Below are 16,014 nucleotides of genomic sequence, written 5' to 3' on the forward strand. Positions count from 1 at the left end.
CAGCCAATCAGAGATAATGATGCTAAATTCTGATTGGCTGGCTTGAGAGTAACAAGAAAGTGAAACTTGCACATGCGAATGTAAAATTGACTTTCGTTTGCTCTAAATATTTTCTTATCTGCGAGATGAAAATTTCTCCGTAAAACGCAGTTCACGCATTGTTCCATTCTGTTATGGAATATTTGTTTTTTATTGATTGAATATTTCGAGTTTTATTCACATCCATTATGCGTGTACAATGCAATTTATATTTTGCGTACTAAAATATATTTGCATGTAAAATAGTGCCATGTTAAAGTTTTGCTACATTTTCTTTATTTTTTTATTTTATTATTATTATATTTTTTAAGGAGATGCACTGAATTTTGGTGAATTTTTGTACAAATGCTGTTTTGTTATGCATACAGATATCTTGTTATGCATTTTCCAATATAACCCCTCTCAATATATTCCCCTCTCAAAAAAATCTCCCCCTGCAGGAGTCAGATGATCGTAAGACATATTATCTGAAGATCCACGCTCCATGGGAAGTGTTGGCCACCTATGCGGATGTGCTAAAGATCAAGGTGCCCTTTAAAGCGAGCGATATTCCCAAAGCTCGAGAAGTTCCTCTGGAGTGGCTCACTCACCCCTTTCGGCTTCCAGATGGCATCATGAGGCCAGAGCCGGACTACTTCACTGCACCTTTTGACAAGAGCAAGGTTGACTTCTTCCTCATTGATGATAAGGATACATTTTTTCCTCCCTCCACACGCAACAGGATTGTGTACTACATCCTGACCCGCTGCCCGTACTACAAGGAAGACCGTAAAGAGAAAGATAAGACTGGAATCAAACGACTGCTGAACAACGGCACCTACACCTCAGCTTATCCTCTTCATGATGTGAGTGTGAGATTTATGCACTTTTGCATTTTTGTACTGTGACTTGTTTCTAATTTAGTATAGCTCAATCTAGAGCTCCATTCATTTTAATGTTATCTAGCAGAAGTTGTTTGTGGATTCCAGTGGATATTGAATACATATTCCATAATAATGAAAATAGGGTAGTAGTATGAACTTCAATTTTAACAAAGTATCAGAAAGACACGGTACGGATTTTAGTACGGATTCATTTTGAAACAAATAAGACACAGTTTGACACAGTCTTTTCGGTAGGGTTGGAACGACATGTCGACGTAATCGATTACTTGAAGCATTGCAGGAGCATTGCCTCCGAGGATGCAAGGGAGACAGTGCTTCCACAAACAGGATGAAAAAATAATCCATATTACTAAAATAAAACAACGCAAATGTAAAAAAATGTGACATTAAAAAGTGTACAATTCACTTGTTTTTCTAAAGTAACAGCGACACCTCCAGGTAAAGCCACTTAGATATCACTCACTGCTTTGTCACATTAAAATCAATCTTGAAACGGCCTGAAAACATGACGACAGGCTTTTTATTGAGCAATCAGATTGGGGAAATTAAAGATGCTTCTTCGTGTCTGTGACAGATAGTGTTTAATGAGCATGAATGATGATCTGAAAATGAGTCAACTTAAAAAGAGCAGCTGAACATTCAATACACAAAAAATATATATTGTTTAAAGCAGCACTGTGTGACTTTTTCAAACTTTATAATATATTTCAGTTCTGCCATAGCCTGACGGTGTCTGTATCGCTTTTACTGGCACTATGTAACTTCGGGTTTCGGATAGGATCCCAAAAAAAAAAAAAAAAAACTACAAAATTCGACTGCTTTACAGCATACATCACTTCCCCCACTACCTCAAATTCTAACGTGCAAGCCCAACAAGCGATCTTTCTTTTATTTTTATTTTTTTTACCTAGTTGCTCCAGAGGCATGTGACCTCTGACATACATAGCAATTGTAAGTCGCTTTTAAAAGCGTAAAAGCGTCAGCTAAATGAATAAATGTAAATGTCCCTCTTGTTTTTTTTCATCTTCAAACTGTCAATGTCTTGTATCCTTTCATTTGCAATACAAAATTACGCCCCCTACTGTACGTATCAGGAACAACAGGGGCTTAAAACTGCCAGGGATGTATATATGCCGGCTCTAGGTCTGCAACCTCCCCTTACTTGTTTTAAAGAGAGGGTCAAAAACAAGAGAGTAAATAACTTATTACTTCTAAATTAGGATTTTTTTTTTTAATGTAAAAATCTTGATAACATAAGTGGACCTCAGAGAACATTTACAAAAAAAAAATGCAGCTCATGGACCCTTTAAACGTTTGTGTATATCTTTTGGTTGACATCTATCTGCTGTTTGTTCCTCAGTGTCGGTATTGGAAGAAAGCACCAGACATGCAGTGTGAGAGTGAAAGGTATTACCTGTATAGCCACTGGGCTCGATTCTTCTGCTTCTACAAGGAGCAGCCACTCAATCTGATCAAGTGAGGACACTGCAGACATGACATCTGAAATAACCAAATCTGGACAGCCAGTTAGATGCTTTATCATTAGACTGCTGGTTGCAAGTGTCCAACTTAGTGAGGCAAAACGCCTCACTTTTCTAGAGCAGCGTATCAAACCAGCATTACATTTCCTGTTTGTATTTTGTCATAGGAAGTACTATGGTGAGAAGATTGGTATCTACTTTGCCTGGCTGGGCTTTTACACAGAAATGCTGTTTTTTGCTGCAGTCATGGGCGTGATCTGTTTTGTTTATGGCGTGCTCAGCTACGATGACAACATCACAAGGTTAGTGGCACTGGCAGTATACAGTATGTTGGTCATATAAACACACATCTTTACCTGAGCCTCCTGAGTCCCATACTGTGTGGTTACATTGCTATTTGTAACTAATAGTGGCTGATAACTGTTAAAACTTATCCTTTAGGAGCTTGTTTTGTTTCTAAATTGTGTACAGTCAGTGTGTTTTTGCAGTTGCACTCTAAATGTTGTTTTATTGACTGAGAAACAATATATCTGTATCCTTTTGTAGACCATAACTTCTATAGCAGCTACTGTATATATTTTCTTTCAAATGTTTCTCATTGTCTAAAGAATGTTTTATCAAATGGCATATGAAATGGACTTGCCATACAAATGATGTGAGAACAGAGGACTCTAGAGGCCTGTACATGTGTTTTTCTTGTTTTTAGAGCTACAGATGTTTATGGAACATGCTCATTGAATGTGATATTTGTCGTTAAGCCTGGTTTATTTGTGTCCAATTTTCCATGTTGTGGTAATTGCATTACGTCAGGAATAGCGGTAGTAGAAAGTGTTGTCACAGAGATTTTGGATTGTTCACTTCCAGAATTGAAAGAAGTTGTTCACTTCTGCCTTACAGTGATATGTCTCCCCATCTCTCCATCTCCTCTCCGTCTTTTTAGCAAGGAGATCTGTGACCCAGAAATTGGAGGGATGATTGTCATGTGTCCTCTCTGTGATAAAAAGTGTAGCTACTGGAAACTCAACTCAACATGTCTGTCCTCCTGGGTGAGAAAAAAAAAGTTTTAGATGCACTGTCCCTTCATCATAGACAGATTTTCCTCATATGTGATCCTTTTTTCTCAGCAATCCCATCTATTTGATAATGAGGGTACTGTGTTCTTCGCCATGTTCATGGGCATTTGGGGTGAGCGCACTTATATTGTTTAAATAGCTCCATCTAGAGGTCATCAGGATATCTCAATATCTAATGAGAGATTAGGAGTAACTGTGCATGAAGCATTTCAAAGTGTTTAAATTGTCACATCATTTGTTCACTAAATAAATCTACAATGAAGGAGCATAATTTGTGTATGCTTTTTGATAATATGTCTGTAATCACTTTAGGGTAGTGATGCATGCTGATTATCCATTGCTGAACACTGAATTAATTTCACACAGGGCTCAAAATGAGCTCTGCTTATGCAGTGATTTTATTAATCAGCACTGTGTGTATATTCCTGCACCCATTTTAAAAATGTTTATTTAGTTTCGAAACTTTTGTTAGATTAACTCGAAGTACAATTATTTTAATAAGGAGGGAAACACTGTGTAACACTATGTGTGAAGCTGGTTTTTGATAGTAAGTTTGAGGATATACTCCTAAAATGTATTTTCTCTTTCTTCTGCTCTATTTGTCTCTTTCTTTCTCTCGGTGATTTGCAGTGACCCTGTTCCTAGAGTTCTGGAAACGGCGGCAGGCCCGTCTGGAATATGAGTGGGACCTTGTGGACTTTGAAGAGGAGCAGCAGCAGCTACAGATCAGGCCAGAGTATGAGTTGAAGTGCACTGGCCGCAGACTCAACCGCTTCACTCAGGTACCTGCAAACACTACAGTGTGATTTAAAGGTTTAGTTCACTCAAAAATCAGTAATTACTCACCCTCATGTTGTTCCAACCCCGTACGACTTTCTTTCATCTTTGGAACACAAATTAAGATATTTTTTATGAAATCTGAGAGCTGGCTCACTCCTTCATAAGCTTCTAGGCAATTCCATTCTGCCAGTAAGTGGCTCAACCTTACGTTTATCAAGCGAGAAGAATACTTTGTGCACAAGAAATAAAATAAAAATAACAACTTTATTCAACTACTTATTCTGTGCGGGTGCGCCACATCGCTTGTGCGAGAACTGAGAAGATGACCCTCACAATCATTTGATGGGAAATTGTGAAAGGTAAGCTGTTGGGGCATTGGTAAGGCACTTTTACGTTTTCTCGTTGGTTTCTCACGATTCAGACATCCAGGAAATGCACACTTTAGAACCAATTAAAGCACTGCATCGAGACCAATCCTTACCATCTTCTCAGTTCTCGCGTATGTGTTGTGGCGCTCTAGTGAACGTGAGAATATAACAGGAGACACAAAAAATCCTAAGCAGGGTGAAGAATGAAAACTGAACACTTCAAAGAGCTTCTGTTAACAGTTTTTTTTCAAGCATGTTGCTTTGTCAGGTTTCAAATGCATGCTGATAACACTATCTTAATAGTCTTTGTCACAATGTTGATTTGTGACAGAATCTGCCTTATATGTTTTAAATAATTTACATGATCCTAGTCAATATTTGCATTTGTCTTCTGCCCAAACTGGTTTTTGACACATCATTTAACACATTATCATAAACATGGCAAAGGCAATTCTTCTGCTGCGAAATCAGCCATTTTAGTTATTGTTCCATGTCACAAATACTCCATTTACATTCTAATTTATGTCAGAGTTTTTCTTTCTCAACCATTCAAAACTCTACATGTTGTCTTGGTGATGATTTGCCACTAATACTACCATTCAAAAGTTTGTGCTCAGTAAGATTTTTTTATGAAAATAATTGTTTGAAGTCATCAACCATGACAGTAAACTTTCACATTGCATTACATTACATTACATTGCAAAAAATAAAAATAAATGCTGTTCTTTTGAACTTATTAATCACCTATTAATCAAAGAATCCTGGAGAAATTAATATAAAAAACAGAAAGAAATTTCCAGACACCAAACCTTTGAATGTTAGTGTAAATGTACTAAAAAAAAACGTTGAATATACTTTTGCTTTGGGCTCTTCAAATCCAGTCCTGGAGGGCCAGTGTTTTTCCTGAATTTAACAAACACCCAAAACAAGCCAACCACTGTGTTCAGGATAGCTTTTAAATCACAGACTAGTGTGTTTAATTAGGGTTGAAACTGAAGTCTGCTGTAGAAGAGTCCTGTTATACACTGTAGGGTATCTGAACAGGCTCACATGACAGAACCATTCTAAGTTTGGGGAAAAGCTTTTAACATTTGACTCGCGTCTAGTAACTCACCAGCGAGTGCCAGAAAGTCTGTTTCTAATGGCGTTCATTGACCCTTTCATAGCGAACGTGAGTTAAATCAAAAACACCCATAAAACCAGTGAAGAGCTAGCGTCACACAAACACACACACACACACACACAAATGAAGCCTATCCACTGGCTGGGTCCTACAGGAGACATTAATGGCGCTTTTCCACTGCTGGTACGGCTCGGTACGATTCGGCGCGGCACGATTCGGCTCGATTTGCCTTTCCACTGCGCGGTACGACTCGGCTTTCGTTTTGTTTATCGAGCTTTCAGAGCATTAAGATCGCGTTTTCCGTGTTGTCTCTCAAGGGTTCACTGTTTGTAATTTGCCACTCCCTTTCGGGATCTCTCTCTCGCTTCCTGTTTTTTTCACGTTCAGTGTTGTGTTGTCTGTTTGTGTATATACATTTATTCCATTTATACATAGTGTATTCCTTTATTAAATACATAATATTAATTTGATTGACTGTCTTGTGCACATTTCAAAGTCCCTTTAATGTTGCGATCAAAGCTACGTGCTTTACAAATTTATTGATACTTAAAAAGGTATTGTTATAGAATAGGAAAGTTAATCCTCATGGGCAGAGGAACAGCTTCTCTTGAAAGTCTGTAAAAGAGGATAATTTTGTGAGGTTTGATGGAGATCGAGTGATCAGGCTTGCTGGACAAGCAGATGATTCGATCATAAATGAATCCCCTTAAAGATTATCCTGAAAATTGATCTAATAAGACAATTGACTTATTAATATTTAATTATAATACTTGTGATTGATTATTGATAGTACAATTGCTCGTTGCATTCAATCCTTCATATAGACCATTGGCAACTTATTCCCTCACGGGTAATTTTATAATTTGTAGGTGATTCCCGATCATGTTTCATGATTAGTTGTTAAAATTATATTCCCTGTATCTGAGCTAATCCCGAGATTCCCTGTAACACCAACCTATAAACGTTTATTAATTATGTAAATGGGGTTATTTTGGATTCCCTGTTAACTTTGAGAATTCTAAAATTCGATTGAAATTAATTTATTTATCATCTCATATATTTTTTAAATGTTGTTTAACTGTCATTTTTATTTACACAAAATACTTTTACATGTTGTACCATGACTGCAGTTGCATTTAAACAAGTTCCGCTTATTTCTAAAGCACATTTACTGCCGGCCAACCAAAGAGCTGTACAATAATTACAAAAGAGATACACAATAAAGAACAATCAATAATCACTTAGAAACATAAAAAAGGATAAATTACACGTTAAAACCCCAAAATAAAGTTTTGAGGGCAGCTTTAAACTCAGATAAAGTGCAAGCCGGTTTAATTTGGGTCGGGAGATTATTCCACAGAGTGGGGCCAGCAACTTCAAAGGTTCTAGGCCTCTAGGCTTCAAAGGCGGGTTCTGGAAATGTGAAGGAGGAGTTTGTTTCCCGATCTAAGTCCTTGCTTAGGAGTGTACGGGTGAAGAAAGTCCATCAAATAAGATTGTGCAAGATTATTTAAAGATTAGTGATAGAATTTTATATTCACTTGTATACTGAACAGGTAACCAATGTAGAGATCTCAGAAGGGGTGTGACGATCAAATTTTTTACATCCCTTCAGGAATCTAGCAGCTTCATTTTGAACAACTTGTAGATGGGAAATTTGAGTCTTTGTAAAACTATAATATAGAGAGAATATAGACAGTAATCCTGCTGAGATGTAATAAAGGCATGGATAACAACCTCTAAAGAGGCTTTAGAAAGAAAAGTTTTAATTTTAGAGAGAGAGAGGGAAGATAAAAGAAACTAGAGCCCACTACAGAGGCAATTTGCTTGTCAAATTTCAAACCGTTGTCGATTTCCATACCAAGATTTCGCACTTGAGATCAAATATATGTTTTGGATTCTAGTTTTAGGTGAGCCAAAGACAATAACTTCTGATTAATCTGAGTTTAGGAAATTTTTTTTTTGTTGAGAGCCATGATTTTACGTCATCCAGACCCGCTGATAAACTTTTAAGAACATGCTGTTTTTCCATGGTCAAAGGCAGATTTGCATATCAGCGTAACAGTGGAAAGAATTAAGTGTTTCCTTAAGATGGACCCCAAGGGAAGTAAATGGAGAGGAAAAAAGAGTAGGTGCAAGAACAGACCCCTGAGGTACACCAGGTTAACTTTCTGTAGTACTAAACACTTGTAGTACTTATTGGCTTGCTGACACTCTCTTTATTTTAACAGGAAATGGAGCCTTATCTTTCTTTCCCCAGCAAGTGTGCTCGATTCTGCCTGTCTGGAGCAACTGTTCTTTTCTGGGTGAGTTTTCTACCAATTTCCTACACTGTTCTAGCTTGCTAATTTAAAGAAAGTTCAATCTGTTTAAAAGTCCCTTCATCTCTTTGTTTTGTCAGACGTTTCTGATAGTGGCCTGTATAATGGGGGTGATCGCTTACAGATTAGCGGTTTATGCAGCATTCGCCAGTGTCATGAAGGACAACCCCACCAGTAAGATCCAGCTTGTGGGTTCTCTCATCACTCCTCAACTTGCCACCTCTGTCACCGCTTCATGCATCAACTTTGTCATTATCCTCATCCTCAACTTCCTCTATGAGCAAGTGGCCATCTGGATCACTGATATGGGTGAGCGAAAACCGCATGGGTCACATGCGCATGAAGATTTGATTTTATAGTTATGTGGAGTTATGTAGATGACACAGTATGTTTGGACAGAAGACGAGACACTTCTTTATTAAACCCATAAAATACAAAAGAATAATGAGAATACTTGATTCTAAACAACAAAGAAATGCCACAATTTATCAAGACCTTGAAGAAGATATGAGGGAGAAACACCCAGAAACAACTTATAAGGGGCTTTCCTTGCCAATAATGCTTGGATAACATGCCCACGTATCCTCGACTAAAAATATTGGCTTGTGCGGTGTATTTGAGATATGTAAACATTGATTTTCGGAATGACATACCGCAAAAGAAAAAAATTTACATTTTATTTTACATATAACAATGGTTAATGGAAATGCAATTTCACAATTTTTTTATCAACATTTAGAAAATTATTGCTAAATTTTTGTGCAAATCTGTAATGGAACCCTGCTTGTGATTATTACAAAATAACAATACAGTGTGCGTTTATTTTCTGATAATGGCCATTTGACTGTACATTTATCCTTCACATATTTGCTCATCTGTACAGATGAGCTGTATGAAAAAATAATGAACTTCCTCTATTTTTAACTCTCAGAGATTCCCAAGACCCATCTGGAGTATGAGAACAAGCTGACCATGAAGATGTTTATGTTCCAGTTTGTGAACTACTACTCTTCCTGTTTCTACGTGGCCTTTTTTAAAGGGAAGTTTGTGGGTTATCCGGGAAACTACAGTTATATGTTTGGAAAGTGGACCAGTCTGAGAAATGAAAAGGTGAGACAGTCTGAAGTATCAGTTCTCCAAAGAACCTAATGTTCTTCTGGTGAATCTCAAAATAAGTAGTTCTAACATGAATTATGCATTTTAATATTTAGTGTGCCCCCGGGGGCTGTTTGATTGAGCTGACCACACAGCTGCTCATCGTCATGGCTGGAAAACAAATGGTTGGGAACGTCCAGGAGGCTCTGCTTCCGTAAGCTTTATTAACTTTGACCTCTAACACTGACTTTGTTTTTGTTTTTTTACTTATTTATACTTACTGTTTTATACTTGCATATTTATGTCGTATATATATTTTTAGAAGGTCAGGATGTAGTTGTCCTCTAGGCAATTTTCAAGTCCAAGAAAACACATAATGGACCCTTTGTGTCTGTGTCTCAGACTTCTCAGAAACTGGTGGGGCAGCAGGAAAGGGCGGAGCCATCCAGAAAGTACATACAGTAGATGGGAGCAGGACCACGATCTGCAGAACTTCAGCCAGTTTGGACTCTTCTATGAGTATCTGGAGATGGGTACGAGTTATTTTGTGTTGATATACCAAAATAAAGTGAATTAGAATCAGTGTAAAAGAATTACTACAATATTTCATATTTTGCTTATTTACTGTATTTCTAATCAAATAAATGCAGCCTTGGTGAGCATAAGATACTTATTTTGAAAGGATTAAAAAAATCTTACTGACCCCAAATGTGTGAACAGTATTATGTATTAAATGTAGACTATATATAATATATTTTTTAATATATATATATATATATATATATATATATATATATATATATATATATATATATATACACTTTTCTTTATCATTATAATACATGTATACATAAAAAAGATATTTGTTATCTTTAAGTTCCAATAAAAGAAGTTTAAAGTAAGGATCTGTATCTTCAAATCTGCTAAGGGGTTTCTGTGAGCATTTTCATTCCTTCATCAATTAAACCAGATGTTTCCTGTGTGTTTTAAACAGTGATCCAGTTTGGCTTCATAACACTTTTCGTAGCCTCTTTTCCACTGGCCCCTCTTCTTGCTCTGTTCAACAACATCCTGGAGGTGCGAGTCGATGCTTGGAAGTTTACCACACAGTTCAGAAGGCCAGTGGCAGCAAAGGCACGCAACATAGGAGCATGGGAAGAGATCCTTAATGTGGTGGCCATCTTGTCCGTAGTCACAAATGTAAATGCAAACTGTTTTTTCTGCTTTATATTTAATTGACTTATCCCATAATTTTACAGTCTTGTGTAAAATTGGATTTGGCTTGCTTAACGTGCTCATTCTAAATATAGTTTACTGATTTTAGTGAAATTAAGCATTATTTCCTCCATACTTAAAATCTATTGTGGTTTATTTTCTCCTCTCATTTGCACTTGAGGCCTTCATCATGGCATTCACCTCAGATATGATTCCTCGTCTGGTCTATCTGTACGCCTACCACCAAGGCAGCGAGGCCTCTATGAGAGGTTACATCACCAACAGCCTCTCCTTTTACAACATCTCTCAGATCCCTGAAGATAACCTACCCGAACCTGGAGAAAACCCATCCTGGTTTAACAGCTCTACCATCACGACATGCAGGTTTGTGACTGCCTAGTGGGAACTATAGTTTGAATTAGATCTACACTTCTGTATACTAAATTAACAGCATAATGAAAAAAATTGTTTCCAGGTATCGGGACTATAGATACCCACCCGGCCATGAAAAGCAATACACACACACAATGCAGTTCTGGCACATCTTGGCTGCTAAGCTAGCCTTCATCATCATCATGGAAGTAAGCAACAGCATGATTCAAAGTACTGTTCATTTCATTTTAGGAAACCTAGAGTTAATATGGTGGAATATGCAGGAGAATTTATAATAACTTTTATTTTTTTATTGGGTTTATAGAGCCAATAAAAGGAAAGTGAAGTAGAGAATTGGGAAAGCAAGTAAGAGAAAGTTAGCAATCGTTAAGTTCAGTAGCTTACACTACAGCTCAAAAGTTTCAGTCAGTAAGATTTGTATTCATTTAATTAACAATGTAAAAGTTTTTTTCCTGTCAGTTTTGATCAATTTCAAATAAATGCTGTTGTTTTGAACTTTATATTCATCAAATAATCATTGATTGATTTACTTTAATGACCACACAGCCAGGCTGGTGGAATTTGTTTTCAGTACAGCTCATTTCTTGGGTGCAGGTTCCAGAAAATACATTAACAATGAACATTAAACATATATAATACAATACCATACATATACATACAGACAAAACACAAAACATACACAGGCATAAAGGGGTAACGGGTCACGCTTAATCCAGTCCTCAGCGTTCAGAGTTCAGAATGTTGATTGCTTTCGGAAAGAAGCTGTTTTTAAAACGAGTTGTCTTAGCAGCGATCGTCCTATAACGCCTCCCAGAGGGCAGTAACTGGAAGAGGTTGTGTGCAGGGTGAGAGGTATCAGCAGTTATCTTGTGAGCTCTACGTAATGTCCTTTTTTTTTTTTTTTGATTTTTTTTTAATCATGGTTTCCAGAAGAAAAAAGCAGCACAACCGTTATTAACATTAATAATAAAAATAATAAATGTTTCTTAAACACCAAATCAGCAAATTAGACTTATTTTTGGATCAAGCTGAGTTAAAGGTCCTAATCGTGCCAATCATCGACAAATCATGCCATGAATTTGGGCCATCTAACTCTCGCATCCTGAGACGCTGGCTTGGATATGTGCCAAAAGTTCCTAACACTCCCTTTAGGGAACAGGAAGTGAACCTATAAGTGCCTACTTCGGAGGCCACTTTCAGTTATATGTGGACAGAACGCAAAGCTTCAGGACCTCAGATCAGCTCTTCGTCTGTTACGGAGGCCTGCAGAAGGAAAAGGCTGTCTCCAAGCGAGGATGGCCCACGGATACTGGATGCCATCTGCTTGGCTTACGAAGCCCAAGGTGTGCCTTGCCCTTTTGGGTTGCGAGCAGACTCAACTATAAGTGTTGCTTCCTCCTGGGCCCTGGCTCAAGGCACCTCGCTGACAGCACCTATTGCCAGTAGTGTTAGGGACCCGTTCTTAGTGTCAGCTTGCAATGCCACTCCCGCCCCCATGGGCCGGATACATGCGTCTTTTTGCTCCAGTAGTGTTCCCCAGAAATGGCTAACCCTGTGAGATCACCCCTCTGGCAGTGTTGCAGAGCGACTGATGCCAGGCCTACACTCGTATTCTTGGGGAACCTGTGTTAGGCTAGGTGTCTATGTAGTGGTCCCTGTGGTGACCCATATGTGTATTCCTCCACGATCAACTCCTCTTTCCCTTGACAGAGCTCGCTCTGCTGTCTCTGCTGGTGATCTTTCAAGCTTTCCCAGCATTTCCCAATAAGTCACACTGAGTGAGTCTTGCGGAACAGCAGTGACTGGCCTTCCCAGCACTCGGTCAGGCCAGGAGGCTCAAGCAGAGCGTTGGAAGGGCCAGCAGCCGTGGCGTTTTGGTAGATATCCCCATTCGTCAGAATCACTTCTGACTCATGTTGTAGTGATCTGACGAAGGGGAACGTCCTGTTGCGTATGGTAACCCTCGTTCCCCGAGACTTGAGTCCTGTCGCCTCAGTTGCTGAGCTTCCGCTGTACGGCCGAGTCACAGGTCTGGCTCCTCAGCGGAAATACAAGGATGCAAACGCACCTGCTGTTTATTATATGCTTGTGCTGGTGCAATTAGCGCATGCCAATGTGCATTGGCTTGTTTAGTTTCATTTGAAGTAGATAGGCTCTCGCACGCGATCCCCATTCGTCAGAATCACTTTTGACGCACTTCTCCGTTCCCTCCTCGGGGAACCGAGATGTTTTTATTTATTACCAGTTCATAATTTTAGTGGGTCAACTTATGTTGCTTTGGAAATAAACTGAAATTTCAAATTTTCATTGAGTTTGAGATTTACAACTAACATTTATATTTTACTTTAGTTTCATTTTAATGAACAGAAATGTTTTTAATAGCTTTAATTTTAGATAATAATAATAATAACCCTGGTATATAATAAATAATAAGTCTGTCTATTAGTTTCAAAACGTGATTGGTTGAAACTTAAAGAAGAAGAAAAATAGTGCAGAAATTGAAAATGGAGGATTAGAACTGTGTGTGATGATTTTTGGCCATAAGAATTAGTACAGCAGTACTCTGGTCTTGCTTTAACATGAACATTTTTTTGAATTTTTATTAAGAAAATGAACTGAGCTCAATACAGTGATGAAAAGACGTACTGTATGAACATTAATATTTGCTAAGCATTTACTTACCATTTGACACACAAGTGTACCCTGGTTTCACAGATAAGGCTTAAGACTAAAAATGTTAGTGCCACTGCCATCTCAAGATGCAACACCAGTAATGTTTTTTTTCCTAAGGCACGTTTATAAAAGCCACTTAATTGTCCTGATTGAACTAAGGCCAAAACCCTGTCTGTGAAACCAGGCCTTAGCTGTCTAAACTTGGTTGTACAGTATGATGACTGTTCCTCTGTTTCCCCTCGTTTCTCAGCACATTGTATTTGTGGTGAAATTCTTTGTGGCGTGGCTGATTCCAGATGTGCCGTCAGACGTGAAAGCGCGTATAAAGCGGGAGCGCTTTCTGGTTCAGGAATACCTCCACAACTATGAAGTGGAGAAACTCAAAATGCAGCTGAGTCAGAGTTTCTGCTTGTCCACAGAAACGGCCTCACTGCTGCCCTCTAGTCCTAATAAACACCAGGTGCTCTCTGAATGTATTTGAATATCCATGAGCCCTCAGGACTAATCAAATGTACTGTACAATGCAAAGCATGGAGGAATCAAATCTTCGGGACCCCCTTCAAATATTTATTGCAAAAAAAACTGCCTGCCCGTATCCAGACAACTGCCAGAACTTTTACAAAGAACGACCCGCCTAACAATGATACAAACCTGCAGTTTTTTTCCTGCTTGCGGAGAACAATACAGTTTTGTTTTTTTTACATGTCTGGAGTGCACTTGTATAACTAAACTCTTTCAATGGAGAAAGGCTTGGAGACACATCACAGTGATTTTAACCGCAAACCCTCTTGAACGCAGAGCCCGGTGCTCATGTTGCCTCGAGAGCAAGTTCAGATATGCTCATTAGAAGACTTAAGAAAATGTTTTTCGAAGGCAATAAAGCTTTTACGTCTGTCCAGCTTGTTGCCATAACCTTTTTCTTTTGAAGATGTGATCTTTTTCCCTGTGCGTATGACTGTGAAAGAGGTACTTGTAGTCGTTTTTTGTTTGTTTTTTGCTTCTTTTTCTGATCTGTCAGGTTTTTTTTAATTTTTTTAAGATTTTTAAAAAATTTAACAGTTAATATTTGTTTTTGTCCAGCTGCAGTTTTCTTTCCCCTTTTATAACACATAATAGCATCATCATGTCTGTAGTACTTGCATTATCATGTTTCTCAGAATATTTATATTTTTATTGTTGATATTCTTTTAATTAATACAGTACCTTGTAGAAAAAAATGCTACCCACACATTCTGTTCAATGTAATATTAAAAGATATTTTTCTTATGATTATTATTGTTAGCTTTCTTCGAGGATGTATTTATTGCTTTAGAATAATCATATAACTGATTTATTATCTGGTTGGAAGGATTGTGTTTTAAGCTCTATAATGACTTGATATGTATTTTCTGATGCTTCAGAAATCAGAAATTCAAGCCATTATGCATAACCTCATTCTGTCTATGTTTGCACATATCGTATATCTGAGGATAATGAACAGTAGCTGTTATCTTTAATCATGACAAGCAGAACACTAGTCTTTTTTTCATTATATTATTTCACTGTAATTGAGTTCTGCACAATAGCACTAAACAGGATCAGTTTAGATTTTTGCCATCAGTTCTCCATGCATTAGTTACTTTGATAATCACCCTGATAACTGATATTTGATATTACAGCAGTGATAGGGTGAATTAATTCAGGGAAACAGGCTGTCAGAGAACATTTTTCAGCTGCCCCATCTAGATTCCAGATGTTTGGGTTACTACATTCTGTAGCACTGTTGATGAACACTATTCACTCAGTGCCAACCATCCTCTACAGAGACTTGAAAACAAGCAAGCATGTTAATATTATGTCCCAGGTGTGTGAAAGTGTCTTATCAATTTAACTACACACGACTTCCTTGTACAGAACATTTTGTGAGCCATACATGTTAATTTCACACAAATGTGTTTAAATTCTCTCTATATATTTTTTTTTAGCTCGTCGAGTGATCTATGCTGTCTTTCATAGATCTTTTATGGATAATACAATTACTGTTTACAGAATTATTATTGTATTGTGTGTTGCTATACTTGTAAAAAAAAATGTTTTATTCAAAACAAAACAATCTATGTGCCCAATGACAATATTTAAAAAATGTTACAGGGACATTTGAAAAATGTCAACAACAAAAAAAAAAAAATGCGCTTAGTTAGGATTTCTTTGTGTTTAGATGAGAACGTCACCCATGCCTTTGCCTTAATTATTTTCTTTGACAATGATGTATGTGTATTTTTTATTTGGCCTACAAATGTTTACAGAATGAGTTGTATGAAAGCCGTGTGAAAAAAAGAAGAATTGTGAATATTAATGAATCAAGGTTTTAAAAGAAATCATTGTTTGCAGTCAAATGACGAGAATGTGCCAAAATAAAGTCAATGAAGTATATCACACGTGACGTGTTAGCACTTCTTTTGCGTCCTCTACACTGTCTGCATTATGGAAATGAACACAAGATGGCGTCTGCGCTTCACTAAGCGCGCCATCGTCAACCTGTTGTGTGCCTCTTTCAAGGACGCGCACAGCGTCGCAACAGCGCAGTTAC

The 16,014-nt window shown here is 37.7% G+C and overlaps 1 protein-coding gene across 3 annotated transcripts in view; it reads left to right on the top strand.

The window, feature by feature from the left end:
* The window catches only part of ano5b (anoctamin 5b), a 36,102-nt gene extending 20,240 nt beyond the window's left edge, over positions 1-15,862 (top strand). For all 3 annotated transcript variants that reach the window (XM_039656978.2, XM_039656986.2, XM_039656992.2), the window contains 15 exons: positions 480-884; positions 2,284-2,399; positions 2,572-2,706; positions 3,345-3,450; positions 3,529-3,589; positions 4,108-4,259; positions 7,980-8,054; positions 8,150-8,378; positions 9,001-9,179; positions 9,281-9,378; positions 9,567-9,697; positions 10,159-10,364; positions 10,561-10,763; positions 10,855-10,960; positions 13,696-15,862. In XM_039656978.2, the coding sequence (XP_039512912.2) occupies positions 480-884; positions 2,284-2,399; positions 2,572-2,706; positions 3,345-3,450; positions 3,529-3,589; positions 4,108-4,259; positions 7,980-8,054; positions 8,150-8,378; positions 9,001-9,179; positions 9,281-9,378; positions 9,567-9,697; positions 10,159-10,364; positions 10,561-10,763; positions 10,855-10,960; positions 13,696-13,926 (2,433 nt within the window). In that variant the 3' untranslated portion in view covers positions 13,927-15,862. The remainder of the gene's footprint in view (positions 1-479; positions 885-2,283; positions 2,400-2,571; positions 2,707-3,344; positions 3,451-3,528; positions 3,590-4,107; positions 4,260-7,979; positions 8,055-8,149; positions 8,379-9,000; positions 9,180-9,280; positions 9,379-9,566; positions 9,698-10,158; positions 10,365-10,560; positions 10,764-10,854; positions 10,961-13,695) is intronic.
* The last annotated feature ends 152 nt before the right edge of the window (positions 15,863-16,014 follow it).

Source organism: Pimephales promelas, chromosome 1 (assembly GCF_988280905.1).
Source record: "Pimephales promelas chromosome 1, fPimPro1.hap1.1, whole genome shotgun sequence".
Classification (NCBI taxonomy): domain Eukaryota; kingdom Metazoa; phylum Chordata; class Actinopteri; order Cypriniformes; family Leuciscidae; genus Pimephales; species Pimephales promelas.